This window comes from Adelges cooleyi, unplaced genomic scaffold (assembly GCF_023614345.1).
Source record: "Adelges cooleyi isolate 19-005CV unplaced genomic scaffold, UGA_ACOO_1.1 ACOO_flye_CR_arks_rails_tigmint_CR_PRNA_651, whole genome shotgun sequence".
Taxonomy (NCBI): Eukaryota; Metazoa; Arthropoda; class Insecta; order Hemiptera; family Adelgidae; genus Adelges; species Adelges cooleyi.
This window is the reverse complement of record NW_026096352.1, coordinates 613,377-628,674: the sequence shown is the minus strand read 5'-3', so window position 1 is coordinate 628,674 and position 15,298 is coordinate 613,377. Positions and strand designations below refer to the sequence as shown.

At 32.7% G+C, this 15,298-nt stretch overlaps 1 protein-coding gene across 1 annotated transcript in view; it reads right to left on the bottom strand.

The window, feature by feature from the left end:
• The window catches only part of LOC126844924 (E3 ubiquitin-protein ligase mib1), a 66,004-nt gene that overhangs the window by 49,986 nt on the left and 720 nt on the right, over positions 1-15,298 (bottom strand). The window contains exons 2-11 of the mRNA XM_050583418.1: positions 13,626-13,767; positions 13,275-13,446; positions 11,662-11,959; positions 10,869-11,021; positions 10,122-10,315; positions 9,739-9,937; positions 9,464-9,677; positions 8,891-9,393; positions 8,625-8,825; positions 7,978-8,147 (exon numbers count right to left, since the gene is read on the bottom strand). Of these exons, the coding sequence (XP_050439375.1) occupies positions 7,978-8,147; positions 8,625-8,825; positions 8,891-9,393; positions 9,464-9,677; positions 9,739-9,937; positions 10,122-10,315; positions 10,869-11,021; positions 11,662-11,959; positions 13,275-13,446; positions 13,626-13,767 (2,246 nt within the window). The remainder of the gene's footprint in view (positions 1-7,977; positions 8,148-8,624; positions 8,826-8,890; positions 9,394-9,463; positions 9,678-9,738; positions 9,938-10,121; positions 10,316-10,868; positions 11,022-11,661; positions 11,960-13,274; positions 13,447-13,625; positions 13,768-15,298) is intronic.

The following is a 15,298-nucleotide window of genomic DNA, read 5'->3' as shown; positions in this document are numbered from 1 at the left end:
CAAGTTTATTTACCCTGCGGCCACTCTCCTTTACCTATAATAATTTAACACCCAGGTGTAATTTTTATATAGGGACTGTTCATTTTCTTTCTAATGTCGAGAACAAATGAAAACTAGAATATTCCAAAAATATCCGGTTCCTATTGACAGGCTTTAACTCCCGTATAAATAATATGTATATTCAGATCAGTGCATATAGCATACTTGATATATTAGTTCCATCAGATAGAACTGGCAAGTGGAACTTGTCTGATCAAATTATTATTAGGATTTTACATGGAAAAAATATATTATAGTCAATCCAACTATAGAAGTATCGTCCCCCTATATTAATCATAACCAATTGTAATATTAACAAATTATAGCCGTTGGTTCAAGTTTATATTTTGCCCGTGTTATCAATCCAAGAAATCGCTACAAATTATCCGAAATTCTTTATTTTTTTGCTCTCTCCAATGAAAAACGTGTGTGCTAACTATAAACTTTTCAGTAAAAGATATGATATTCGACGATTTGATAGACTGTTATATTTTTTAACTATTTTTTGTCATTTTGTGACGCAATTATAATATCGTTATAAAGTACCTAGATCACAACGTCCTCCTGAATCTATGACGTGTAATCAATGAACGTTGAAGAATAAGAGGTAAATTAGGAAGTTCAAGGAAGAAAACACTAGCTTTATTTTAATTATATAGCAATTTTTTCAAACAAACGAATTTGAAGATTTCTACGCACACCCGTCTACTATATTCTTATATATATATTCTTAGGTAGAAGGCAAGTAAGGGATTTTTATGTAAAAGAAAAATAACTTATTTAATTTTAATAGCTTAACCTAGTTCTATACTAACGGCAGTGCGCCACGTAGCAATTCACCAAGTTTTTCTAACCACATATCTCTGTTTTTTTTAAAGATAAGCTTTTGAAATTTGAAACATAGATTAGGCTTAAGTAGCTTAGGATACCGTAAAAAATTGAGCCATTAATAGTGAGCCTTTAAAAAAGGCGAGAATTTAAAAGTAAAGTTTTCATTTTTGTTACTGACTCACTCACTAAATCACTCATCATCAAAATTATAAAACACTATCCGTATATGTAGAAAAGTGAAATTTGGCACAAAGGTAGGTCTTATAGTGTAACTAAAGGGAAAAATCTGAAAGTTGCAATTTTCTCAAAATTAATGCCGCTTAAGGGAGTGTAGTTCTAAATGCATGATGTGACGCGCATGAATATTGCTTGATTATATTAGCATGGGTTTTTATTAGTTATTCACAGATTCCTGGGCCGAAAAAATAAATAAATAGCATGGTTGGGGTAAAGTATAGTTCAATTTGATTTATTTTCAGCGCACCTGACCTAAATAATGTCTAACGTAGTTATTTGTTTTGGTCAGTTGAAAAAATCTATACATTTTGGCGAAAAGTTAACTTTGTTTATTTCCTCCCTAACAATTAAGTTTGCAAAATTATATTAACATAATTTAAGATGATTTTAAGGGGTATTTCTTTACAGGAAAACGTACCTCGTTATTAAAATATTTTACTAATATCAAATGCTGATTACGCGACCCTCAAAATGATTTAACTAGCATTTTTTCCCTCACTAATGGTCAATGTAAAATTAAAAAAAAATTGTCTCTTCAAGTTGTTTTTGAGTCTATAATTTGTTTGTAACCTCAATAAACATTTTAATACTGAGATACTTTTGGGGCATATTCATTATATATTGTATATTTTGTTATACAGCAAATAGTAATTAAAAAAAAAAAATCGGAAAATATAATTAAAATAGTCAATAATTGTGATATTCTTATGGATAAAGTAAAATTGTCAATCCTTCAAAGCCCAATTTTACAATATACAGTTTTTTTTACACAGATTAAATTATCAGAAATTTGGGAAAAATAAGAAAAAAAGTATACATCTAAAAAAAATCACGTTTATAACATGTTGTAGATAGCAATTTTCTATGTATTTTTTCTGACAAAATAAAATGTTGTTATTAACATGTTGAATTTCTCCTACAATACACTGAAGAATTAAAATAAAAACAAGTAGGTAAATGCTGTTGTTTTTTTTATATAAGTAGGTAACGCTAAAGTAATTTCGCGATTTTTTTTAAGGTGGGGGGGGGGGTGAAGTAATTTCATTAGAATTCAAACAAGTACCTTTGACAACACTCCAGTGTTGGTGCGATATTCATTTCGGGTTAATTCGGGTGTCGCGTCACGTTTTACAAAGTCATTTGATTCGTTCGGCCGAAAAGGGGAGGACTGCGACAACGTTTACAATAAGGATCAGGACGGGTTACAGCAGTCAAGTATAGTGTGCACAATCAATTATATCAAGACGATGGAATCCGTAAGTGTCTTTCAAAGGCCAAACGCACGAGACCTACTGGCGGGTCGTTCACGGCTGATTAAATCCAACGACACTTGACAAATAACGAGTAGCACAGACGACACCCACACACAAAATTCACAACAATATAATATAATGGTATATACCTACTACGGTAAGCATCAGCTCTGGAACGTCGATCCACTGCACATTCGTATTAAACAGACCAAGGGGTGCATATGTGTACTGTATATATATTGTATACAATACATTCTCTCGGTTAAATCTGTCCACGACGCAATCTCGACGTGCCGCCGTTTATCCTATCCTCTTTAACAGCTCATCCATTCGTCTATTCTATCTGTGTGTGTAAAGATTTGTTCCTTCTCACCCCCTTTATTGCCTTCTCCTCCGGCCATTACCTCAGGAGTGATCCCCTCCAGGCGATCGCAAGGACAGTCGCGCTCCATCGATCCACCGTCGTCGCCGCACTAGGTTCGCCTTCACCGTCTAACACCACTTCTCCTCTTCTCTCAGTCGTTCCCTCCCCTACTTTATTGCTGAGTGCTAATAATTTTCTCATGTTCCATGCCATATTGACACTCAACGATGGCCATATTACATTTACGTTTATAGTAGTAAGAACTGGAGAGGGTGTCCTGGAGATAAGACTCTCCCCCCAACCAAACATTCTTTTTCTTGAAGCACACTGCTTAGCCCAAGTATATTACTATAAGTTTTATGTATTATGGCATAAATAAAATAAAATCCCGATTACTGCCAGGTCGATACACTGTTATTGTTATTGTCACAAAACTAAAGAATAAACAAATGCCTTTTGATGGAAAATATTACTTATTTAGTATTAATCAAATTTATTATTATCTTATTTTTCTCGTATTACTACTATTATCATGTTATAAAATGTTAAAACTGTATCTGTACATTGTATATCCTTAGATGTAGATAGCACTAGCTAAAAACGTCCCTTTGTAAAAGAAAAAAAGTATTAATCGTCCGTCATTTGTAACGCTAACTACCAACCAGATATATTGTAGATATGTTACCTAATCATGTTTTACAATAATATTACTTTACATGGCCGCTCAACTAATTTCTAAAAGGTATCGTAAGTTTATAAGAGGCAATATCAAAATAAAATTGAAATGCATTGTACTATGCAATGCAATGGATTTGCATATTTTTCATAAAAAATAGTAATTTAGAAATTAACTTAACACTTGTAGAAATGATGATTTTTAAAGATAATATTTTTCAATAATAAATATTATAATATTAAATTAACTATTATTTATTAAATTAAAAAATATCCTTCTAATTAAATGAACACTGTTATTTTTTTGATACAACGTTTATACACAATTTTATTTAAATCAGTTATTTTTGTACAATTTTTTCACTGCTGAAATGTAAGTTGATTAATATAAAAAAATTAAAACATTTTTGACAATTTGTACAATTTTCTTCAATTTATTTACTTAAGGGGGATGAAAGCGGTCAATTTTTAAGGAATTGTATATAGACATTACTTAAGAAAAAAAGGGGATTTAATACATTTCTCGACCGTGTTAATACATTTTCATGTTACTATGTAAAAGGTTCAGGATAACTTGCACATTTTTTTCTACAAGTAAAGCCATTTTGTTCCTAAAAGAGACCAATTTAGATCTAAAAGCTAGAATACAAATTACGCCTATTTAGAATGATTCGATTTTGTAAAAATTATTTAGCTGATCGACCTTTTTCCCAGATTGTTGTCGTCAATTTTTGAATAACTATTTCATTTATTTAAAAAAAAAACCAATGAAGTGAATACTAAAAATGTGAGAAATTCCCATAGGATTTAAACACAATTTTAATTGAAAAATCAAAAATCGATTCTCACAAAACCGATAAACTTAAATATTTTTACATATTTGAAATCTGACTATTCTAAGTAGGCGTAATTTTCAAGTTTGCCAGGCTTTAGGTCTAAAGTATCTAAAAAAAAAACCGACCATTTCCAATCCCTTTCAATAGGTTTACAATAAGATAATAATATACAATGCCAATGATTAGTCTATACACTTCACAGTTGCGCATAATAATTTATCAAATCAGTTATTAGCTGTTGCCAATTTCAATACAGCTCGTTAGAAGACAACATGTTATGTTAAAAATCAGTCTTTCTCCAACATCTAAACAATTTACCGGGAGGAAGAATAGTGACCCTAGGGATTTTCCATGCCTCGGACCATTCGTCACTTATTATATTACATTATATAACATAAGAGACGAGAATTTTTGTGCCTAAGTTATTGGGTTACACTACCGCATTGTGATGACGTTAGTGCGGGTTTTTCGGTAGCAACGTCGTCATGCAACATATTATTATATACGGTTTACCAGCGCGTGTTACATTAAGATGATGTATTCACGCAGGTCCCTAAGACGTTAGGGTACGGATAAGGTACGGGAGGGCGGTGGGCACTTTGGAATACAAAAACATAGCCGGCTCGAGGCTCCACGAGAGCGGCCGGGTTGCACAGGGGGTCAACGCACTTTAGATACCTATTCCATAAAACAAACAGAAAATCGCCAAAACGGCTCGTTATTTTTCCATTCGCCGACAGAGCAGATTATACAGCATTATTGTAACTGTTGTATAGAATCTTATTTATTTTTCTCGGCAGCGTCGCTTTGCCGTTTTTATTGTTTTTTCCTCCGGATTCCGGATACACACATCTACCCACACATATGTACATGCAGGGAGCCCACGGCTATGATATAACCCCCTTGCCCTTAATCCTAACTACCGGCGGCGGCCACTACACAGAATCAATACACTCTGTGTTTGAGTGTGTGTGTGTGCCATATATATCTTCTTTTTTCCTCTATTCTCTGTGTCCCCGAATCGTCGCCAAACACTTCTGCTAACAATCTTGCCTTAGCAATAATTGCCTTAGTGTGTATTTGTCTTACACAGTATATCATCTATACAGTACGGTGTTTGGGCCAATCCAATACAGCGGCAACAACGACAATAGCAATAAAAAAATAACGATGACGACGACGACTAGGTCGGCTGTATTAGCTGGTAGATACACCGGCGCCTTTGCGCCTTTTTCCACGTAAAGCGCACCCGTCGAAAGCTATTGTTTTGCGTGCGGAGGAAAAGCCGTTGCAAATTGAAAATAAAATCCCCTTTAAACACGAGGCGGGGCCGGGGGGGGAGGGAAGTAGTTATGCGAAAATTGGACCTGCGACGAGGTAAGAAAATGCAGGTACGACGAGAACCGTATGAGGGGGGGGGGTGGCGGGGTAGCCTGGGGTGAGAAGAGGGGCAGAGCACGTGACGAGGATGTAGAAGACCTCGTTGACGGGGGCGCGGGAGGGGGTGTAGTAGAGGGGAGCGAAGCGTGAAGCGCATTGCGGTATTTCCGAGGCACGACGATTATTACTATTATTATTATTGTATACAATACGGGGTCGTGGCGGGGGGGAAGGGTTGTGCCGCCATGACCTTGCTGGAGGGGAGGGTAGAGGGATGAGACGAGCGAGACGCGTACGTTTTCCGAGAAGACGCCGACGCAATTTATTTTTTCTCATCCCCTCCTATCTATACCTTTATCTATACACGAGCACACAAACATAATAATATATATCTCGACGCCGCCCAGATGTGTCGTTCATCATTATAAAAAACCGACGTCAGCTGTTTATACAGGTGCCTACTATTACAGATTTATTCGTTCCTAGAATGTTATATAGAAAAAAAAAACTTTTAGGTTTAGGTAAAATAGCTCGTGTTTCGTGACCTTATTTTCATAAATCATTTTTTCCACCGGCATATTATTCATAACTACCACCGGAACGCGAACGACATTTTTCATTGGCCGGGCAAAACCTTCCCCGACGAAGGGCCGCATAATCAGAGGTGAGCATCAAATACCATAAATGACAATACCGGAAGGCCAGAGGTGTATTTAGGTGCTCACCATTTTCCCCCTCCCTCCCCCAATATCCGTGTAGCCATAATATATTGTAAGAAATATACCGTATGCGCATTATTGTGTATAATAATAATTTAAATTTCATAAGACAATGTAAAATTTCAATTTTCAGTGTAGACATCGTTTGAGAATAATGCTATTTTGATTCCTTGATTTGGGAAACCCTGTATTTGGGGGGGGGGATTTTGAGTCAATACAAATTATAACATTCCGGTATTGTCATTTATAGTATTTGTTGGGCATACATCAACGATTTCGAGTATCAATGATAGTTAAATAAATTAAAAAAATTATAAGACGGACGGTGGGGTATTTTGGAGGTCAAAGTGATTACAATACTTTCAAATAAATGCTTCGATACAAAAGCACGACTTTATTTTATAAGCTTTTTGAGTTATAACGTTTATAAGGCCATATAGTTTTTATAAAGCCACATGATGATGCTATTATAATATATTATGTACATTTTTTAAAAATATGTAAATTTGTTCAGTGTTTTTTTCGGTTTTGAACTTTTAAAACGTTTGCTCTAATAGATTCTCAATAGATTTTTCCTACGATTTCTGATCTATAGTATTACTACAGTCTACATGACGTAGAAATCGGTTCAGTGGTTTAGAAAATCGAAAAAAAAAACACTCGGCTCCGCATCGAAGCTAAAAAATAGTGATTTAAGCGAAGAATAATCAGAAGAACAAACAAGTCAGTGAACAAAATGACTAAAATAAAATTTCAATGTTTCTTAATAAATATTATCATTTTCCAAATTATTATCGTTAAACTATTAATCATAAGTAAAAATGCGACAGAGAAAAATCACATATAACAAAAACATTATAGTAAATATCTGTTAAGTCTGCTAATTCTAGTAGCACCCAGTATTTTTTTTTTTTTAAACTTGGAAGGTAATTTTTTTAATTTAAGTACAAATTTAATAATTACTATGTTCAATAGAATTTTCCTATTTCAAAGCTAAGATTTTTTTTTTAACCTGTTATAAAATATATTCATGCAGCTTAAAATTATTGACTTGATGAAATATTAACAAATACAAAATAATAAATCTTACTATAATATATGAATTTAACATAATTAATGGGGATATGGACTAAAAAATAAACACAGAGTTAAATTTAAAAAATAAATTAAATTCGCTAAAACAAATAGTAAAATCCATATTTTAAAGGGTATACTGTATTAAGGGATTTTTAGGAGATAATTTTTTTTTTTATTGAATGCTGCTAAGTTAAACACATTATTTGATTTTAATTTTTTTTTAATTGTTCCTTATTACAGGATTCTAATTTTTCTTTTTTGTGTTTACCATTATAAATTTTAAATTACAAATTAAATATCATGTAGTATATTATAATTAAAATAATAAAAATGTCATATTTTTGAGGGGACTTTAACTATTTACTGACTCCGGAGTCAGGGACCACCTGACTAGCTTCACGGTTACGCCACTAGTATCAATGAACCGATAAATTTCTATATTGATACTTGTATCAATATCAAAGCCCACCTCTGCTTATAATATTTTTTTCAAACTTTAGGTGGGTCTCCAGCCTGCCTCCACCTTCTGCTTAGCTTAAGAGACAAAAGTATATAATTTGACTGACCTGGGGTTGCCTCGCAAAGCCGCATGGTGTAGAGCGTTGAAGCCATTGTTGTTAGCTAACATTATGTCGGCTCCTCCTGATCCTGATCCGTTGCCATCCAACAGCATCGCTACAATGTCATCACGTTTCTTTGATATTGCATCGTGCAATGGTGTATCGCCATCCGTATCCTAAAAAAAGATAAGAATTAAAGACCGCCCTCGACTTAAACTTGTATTACACCAGCTGAATATATAAGCTGGTATAAGTATACCTACTAAACTTTTACCAGCTTAAATTTTCAAATTTGTTTTTTTCTAAGAGCTAAGAAACAACAACTGAAAGTTATAAAATCAGTTTCAAATAAACGCTTTGATGTGAGTCAGTAGTTAGTATTTTCAAACCAGTAAAGTCCAAACCAAGCACAGTAAGAAAGTATTTAAGTGAGGTGTAGTGTTTAAAAATTAGCATCAAATCGTTTAAAATTGAAAGTGGATTTATCACTTTTATTAATAATAATTCCTGTAGACTTATGACCTCTCCGTCCCTACTATGCTTTGATCCCATTATGCTTCGACCCCACTGTACTGACTACTGGCTTACTCGGATAAAATCATTTTCAAATAAACGCTTCGTCGTTTAATATGTTAAAATATAGTTTTACTCACTTGCAGACTAGGAAGGCAATTTAATTTTAGTAATGTCCGCACCACCGATGCATGACCTCGGTTTACAGCAATGTGTAAAGCGGTTTGCCTTCGTTTATTACGTGCGTTTATGTCCGCATCATACTCTCTGACAAGTAGTTCTATCACTTGTGGCTCATCGCCAAACGCGGCGTGGTGCACTGCCCTGTCACCATCTTTATCCTGTAACGTACAAACCAAAATTGGTATACCTAACCCGGTCAGTGTATTAAGCTTAGTAAATTTACCTCAAACTCTACATTGGCTCCGTACTCAGCGACAAGCATTCGACACAACTGGACGTGTCCGTTTTGAGCGGCTGCTTGCAGAGCGCAATGTCCATTGTACACGTAATTTACAAGACTGTTACTTGAACTGCCGGTGGTTGGGGAGTTTTGAGTACTTTTTTGTCCTTCAGACACTTGTTCGTCAGGAGACTCTTGAGTGGCATTGGAAGTATCTGTTGCGGGAATAGCAGAAGCAGCAGCAGCATTCGACGGAGATGCAGAAGCGCCGGACGATGAAGAGCTTCTCGAGAAACTAGGTTGATTATTATTATTGTTATTAGAGCTAGTTGTACCAGAGTCATTAGTTTGAGACTGTTGGACACAATCTTGTTTTTTGTGAAGTTCCAATATATGACGACAAGTCTGGGTATCACCATTGGCAGCAGACTTGACTAATTGTTCACCCAAACAAGCTGTGTTGGCTCCTCCGAGTTTGGCCAGTTGCATTTTTTTAATTAGTATAGCTAAAGAAGTATAAACATTTTGTAATAATAAAGTTCAGTTTTTTTAGTTTTAACAAAAGTATGTTTTTACTTTCATCGCAGTCTCCATCGCGTATGTACAACAACTCCTCATACTGCTGATCATCTCCTCCGTAGTAATAACCTCCAGCTGCCCCTAAAAGTTGTCCGGACTGAGACACTAATTTGAGGCATCTCGGATTATACGTCCAAGACGTATCACAAACTGCTACTTTTAAATCACCGTCGTCATATATTTGCTGAACGATGCCAATTTTACCCAAAGTCTAAACAGCATATCATGTCAAAGTATGAAAAATTAAAATAAACAAATTGTATGAGACATACCATTGACATAGCATCAGCCCATTCACCATGACCTCTTTGCAACGTCTTAACTCTCTGTAAATCTCCGTCTACTAAAACAGTCGATCCCACAGTTATTAAAGGCAATGATGACCCATCGACCGGCCCTGTAGCACCAGCAGATGTAGGCGAACCTGTAGTTCCTGATACTTTAGTTAACACTGCTGCATTAAATGTCCACCTAAATATTTCAAGAAAAAAATATGTAAAAATTAATGGTTAAAGTCATCACTGTCTTTTTTTAAATTCATAATTTCTAATTTGCCATTTTCAGTACGGGCCGTTAGTCCGCCACTGTTGAAAACAACACATTCTACTGTGGCACCCTCTTTTGAACACAACCTACAGTGAAAATGTATCTTTACCTATTGCCACTCGGGTAAGATACAACAATGTCGTGATCTTCATCGACTCCAACCACAGAGCCTATAGCTGGTGTATTTATTCCTCCATTCGTAGACAAAGCGACTGGTCTAAGACATTCGAACATTCCGTCTGTCCAGCCACCATGTCCTTGCTGTAATGATTGTACAACATCTAACTCCAAGTCTACAGTGACCTAAACAAAAACAAGGAGCCAAAAATTAATTGAATATACAAATGATGAACTTAATCATTTTGTTCAGACTCTTAAAACAATTATAAAACATCAGATGGTAGGTACAATCTTATCTTAATTAAATACATCAACAATTTTTTTCACTATAATATTTACTACCCCACAAATTAACATCTAGTAAAAGATCATTTTTAAAAAAAAATCGAGCACTGATCATACAGATGAACATTACAATTTGCAATTTTACGAAGCCAACAACTTTTCAGTGTCACCAAAATTTTAATACATACAGAGTGATCATTTTATGAAATAAAAATGTATTTCTTATTAAACCCTAAGAGATATTGAGTGATCCACGATAAAATTATCACCTTGTATTATGAATTTAAATTTGTACAAGAGAAAATTTCTTAAAACAATCCTTATATCACATACAACTAATGTAACACTAAATACCATTCTTTCATTGTTATGATTAAATAAAAAATGACTAAGTTACAAGTTAATTTAAATTGGAAGTGTGTCACAATGCTCAGAAAAAATTCTGTCTTACCCGATCACCAATCTGCAACTGCTGCTGTTGTTGTTGTAACAAGTTCACACCAGTTCCAGTTAAACCAGTAGCTGAGAGTTGTCCCAATAACGGTAAATGGTCACGGTAAATTGTAGATGGAGCTTTTGAATCTTGCACAGTTTTTAGATCAGACTGTTAAAACAAAAAAAAAGGCAAAATAACTACGCATCCTAATATTATATAAATCAGTCTTTGAAAAGAATGTGTGAAAAAATTAACACATTCATGGACACAAATTCTTTGACTCTTTCTTTAACTAAACAAATTTATTATATACAATTGGTGTAAACACTTTAATATTTATATTATACTAAAAGTAGTTAAAAAAAAATGGAAGACTAAATAAACGCTTTTAATTTTTGAAAGAATGTAAACGCTACAGAAAAAAAAATTGATAGCCCTCAATAATTTTTATTGTTGAAAAGAAGAAATGTTTAAAAATTTTGTCTTCTAGGACAACTCTAAGTGATTCGTATAGAGCAATATTTTCCTTTTTAAATTGACATGTAAAAAACACATTCTTTTTATTAAAATCGTCAAAACTCATTTTTTTTTTTAAATTAAAAAAATATTCTGAAACCTGACTTTTTTGCACTCAAAATGCTCTACAAAATATTTGTATTTATTTATTTTTATTATTAGAAAAACGTAATCAAATTTGAAACAGAGGTGTGAAGATACATTAGGCATTAAATGTGAAAGCAAACGAGTTATGTTTTACTAAACATTTCAAACCCTACGTAGAATACAAATAGAAACTCTTTATCCATACCATTCCTTCAAATCCAACCCGATAAAGATTTTTAGTACCGCCTGCATTCTCCCAACAAACGTAGGCAGCACTGCGAGCACTCGCTGCTGACCAATCTTGTATGTCATGAACTTTGCCACGACGATTATTATTAGTCAAACTTGACAAGTTATTTTGTCCTAGTAAGTTTGACCCACAATTGTTTCCACCGCCATCTTGATCTTCCCATTGCCAATCGACTCCTCTCACAACTCGGGCTCCGGCAAAAAGGCCTCGGACGGAAATTTTCTTTGACTTCTTCCTAGGTTCCATCAGTTGTCTAAAATATTAAAAAACAATATTAATAACTTTCGTTAAAAAATATGTCTGAAACCCATAAATTATTTAGTAAGTTCTAATTATTTTTAGTCAATATTTCCATATTGATTGTACAAATTCTATATGTAGCGTTCAATCACAATGTTAGCGTAGCAAACATTTATTTTTCAAGAAACTAAGAACCATTTATCAGCAATTACGTATAAAGGACACACATAAACACAGTAATTATATATTTTTACCTGTTTACATTCTACACTTTGTAGTAATGAAAAATTCAAATAATCATATTAGGACAAACATTTTATCTATTGTTTGACTTTAACATTTGATAACAAATAATACAATATCAACTCGAGATATTTTTTTTATCGGTTATTTGTTTAAATCTACAAATGCCGAAGGAATTCCGAAGCAAATCAAGAAAATATTTTTGTCCGTATCAAGACGCATACATAATAAATAATAATATCAGGGTTCCAATAAAAAATAGATAATCAAGCTGCAACTTATAAAAGTTATTAATCAAATTTAATGAATACATGTTATTCTTATCAGTGGTTCAAAACAAAAAATTAAGTTTTCACTATCAATTAAACACGGGTCTCAATAATACTAAATTAAGTAATTTACAATTGATTAAGGGTGGTGCTCACCAATTAAGGTTAAAAATGAAGTATAGTTTATGAATAAATAAGTTATAGACTAAACTCTACAAAAAAATGTTAAACTAAACTGGTGATGACGGCCATTCAACACATTTTATTTTACAAAAAAAAATTTGGAACAGTTTTAATTTTTGTTTTCTTTTGGCGACATGTTTAAACATATTGATATTCTGTTTTCAAAATAACTCCAGTGCCATATTTTAACAATTTTTACTGAAGAATTGTATTTAATTATATCTTGGTTAGGTTAGGTTTTACTTATAATAATGGCGGCAAATTTAGTGCCCATAGTCATAAAAAAGCTAAATCTGCCTCTGTATATAGGAAATTCTCTAATACAATATTAACATTTATACAAAACCTTTCTTATTTACAAATAATACTGAATACCGTTAGTAATAACAACTTGTTAGTAAACCCATTAATACATGTAAGAAACAATATTAAATAACGTGAGAAAAATATGTGTTAGTTTTTTAGTACTTAAATTAATAATATAGTTAATACTCAAATGCTCTAAAATAATAGAATATATTTGAAATATTTACTCCTTTTTCTTTTTTACATAAGGTACTCGACTGGCTAAGCCTACTGTTCACCGAACAGTGGATTTTGTAACATTCACTTTATTAATTTATTAACATTTACCTCTCTCCATTAGGATAAGTGATTCTATAAAAACGATGACGAGTATTATGTTTGTCTCCGTGATAACACCAAGTGCACAAATCGTAGTTGGGACAATCGGCGCACTTCCATCGATGACCTACGATGGGTTGTTGATGGCATGTATCGCACATGCTACCTAAATGTCGCTGACCTATTATAAAAAAAAAAAAAAACTTGAGTTAAAAAATTTTTTTTTTTAAATTGTTCATTAAAACATTTTAACCGATACACAATTTGTAGACTTTTATCAGAAATCTCTACCACAATTTGTTGTTGAAAGTTTACAAATTTCTTTTAAAACTTCTTGATCAAGTATATCATAACTCGTACCTGTTGGGCCACTGTCCAGAACGCGTAAGTCATATTGACGGCAACAACGGTAGTTAGCAGCTATACCATTGTCCCAAACGACCACTACCTCTTCACGTGATTCAAAGTTTCGCACTGTCCCAGTATGCCCTTCTCCACCATCCTAAAAAAAATATACATAAATATATTTTACTAAATTATATTACATAAACATAAAATAAAAATTTGATGTTTTTGAAGTACGAAAATGTATTGCACTACAATAGATCGATTAAAAATAAAATATAATTAAGTTAAGTGAATGAAAAATATTTATTCATGCCTACATTTGAGTTGATATGTTAAGGAAAAAATTATTATAAATACTAATAATGATAACTTTGAACTTAAATCAAAAGTTGATAGGCATAAATTTGAGTTTAGTATCTACCTATCTGTTGTTGTAACACAAAAATAAGAAACAATCTATAAACTAAAAGTTTTAAACATTAAAATGATACCTTCGATTAAGGTTTAATAATAATAATGTTATGCGTCTAAATTGTTATGTTGACTTTTGTAATTTTTATCATTTAATTTTTAATTGGTCCTCACTAATGTTAAAATAATTTTACTACATAACAATTATCGTTAACTTTTATTAATTTTCTCAATTCAATCTCCATACTTTTTTCTAAAAAAAACAAATGAATGCTCTCAGTTTGTTAGTCTACATTCACTGATTACACTCTTAACATATTACAATACATTTAAATGACAATTACACTAAGGGCTTTATAAATAAAAAGACTTGCTTCCACAAGGAATTGAACAAAAGTTAGTAAAAGAGAAAGTAGAATTTAAACATTATGTTATTTTTATAAAATAGTCACAATATTTACAGAAGGGTGTATGTCTTCAAATCTTTCATTTTTTAGTGTTAGACACATCTCTATAATTGAATTTGGTAAATGATTCATTAAAGAAGATGGGCTATGTAAAAATCTGATGCCGCCCAAGGCGATCGCTCCCTCTAGCCCCCCCCCCTAAATACGTCACTGTCTATATGTTTACTTTAAGTTAAAACTTTAATCTATAATAAAGTTATTATTATTGTATTATTACATTAATTTAGTCTAGATAATAACCTTTGAATATAAACACTGGTTTTTGAAGGAGAGCTGACGTTTTATTATTGTAATATTATTATAATTTGTTGCAATTGTTGATCTTTGAGTGTGATAAACTAATGTTCATTACAGTAGATTCTTATTTTGTCAAATATCAAATAGGTATTCCGAAAGAATCTACTGTGAAATTTTAATATTTCTAGAAAAGTCAATGAAATGGACGCAGAGGATCTTAATTCAAGTGACCCGCCCAGATTTTTTTAGATACTCGAAATGGCCAGTGCAGACATGAGTCATATTCATAAAAATTTAGTTGGATATAAATTGCAAAACGTATCATTTGATTACTAGATTATGAAGTATGTCTATTAAAATGATAAAACATTATTTGTACACAGTATAAACACAACAATCATAAAAATAGTTATACATACATTTTTTTTTCACCAATTTTTATAAAAACCCTATGTTATAAAATTTCGATATCGAACCTAATATTATCTTTACTTAGAAATTTGATGTGGCGAGAAAATAATGTATTAGAAATCGGTATATTGATGTAGGTATAATATATATATATATATA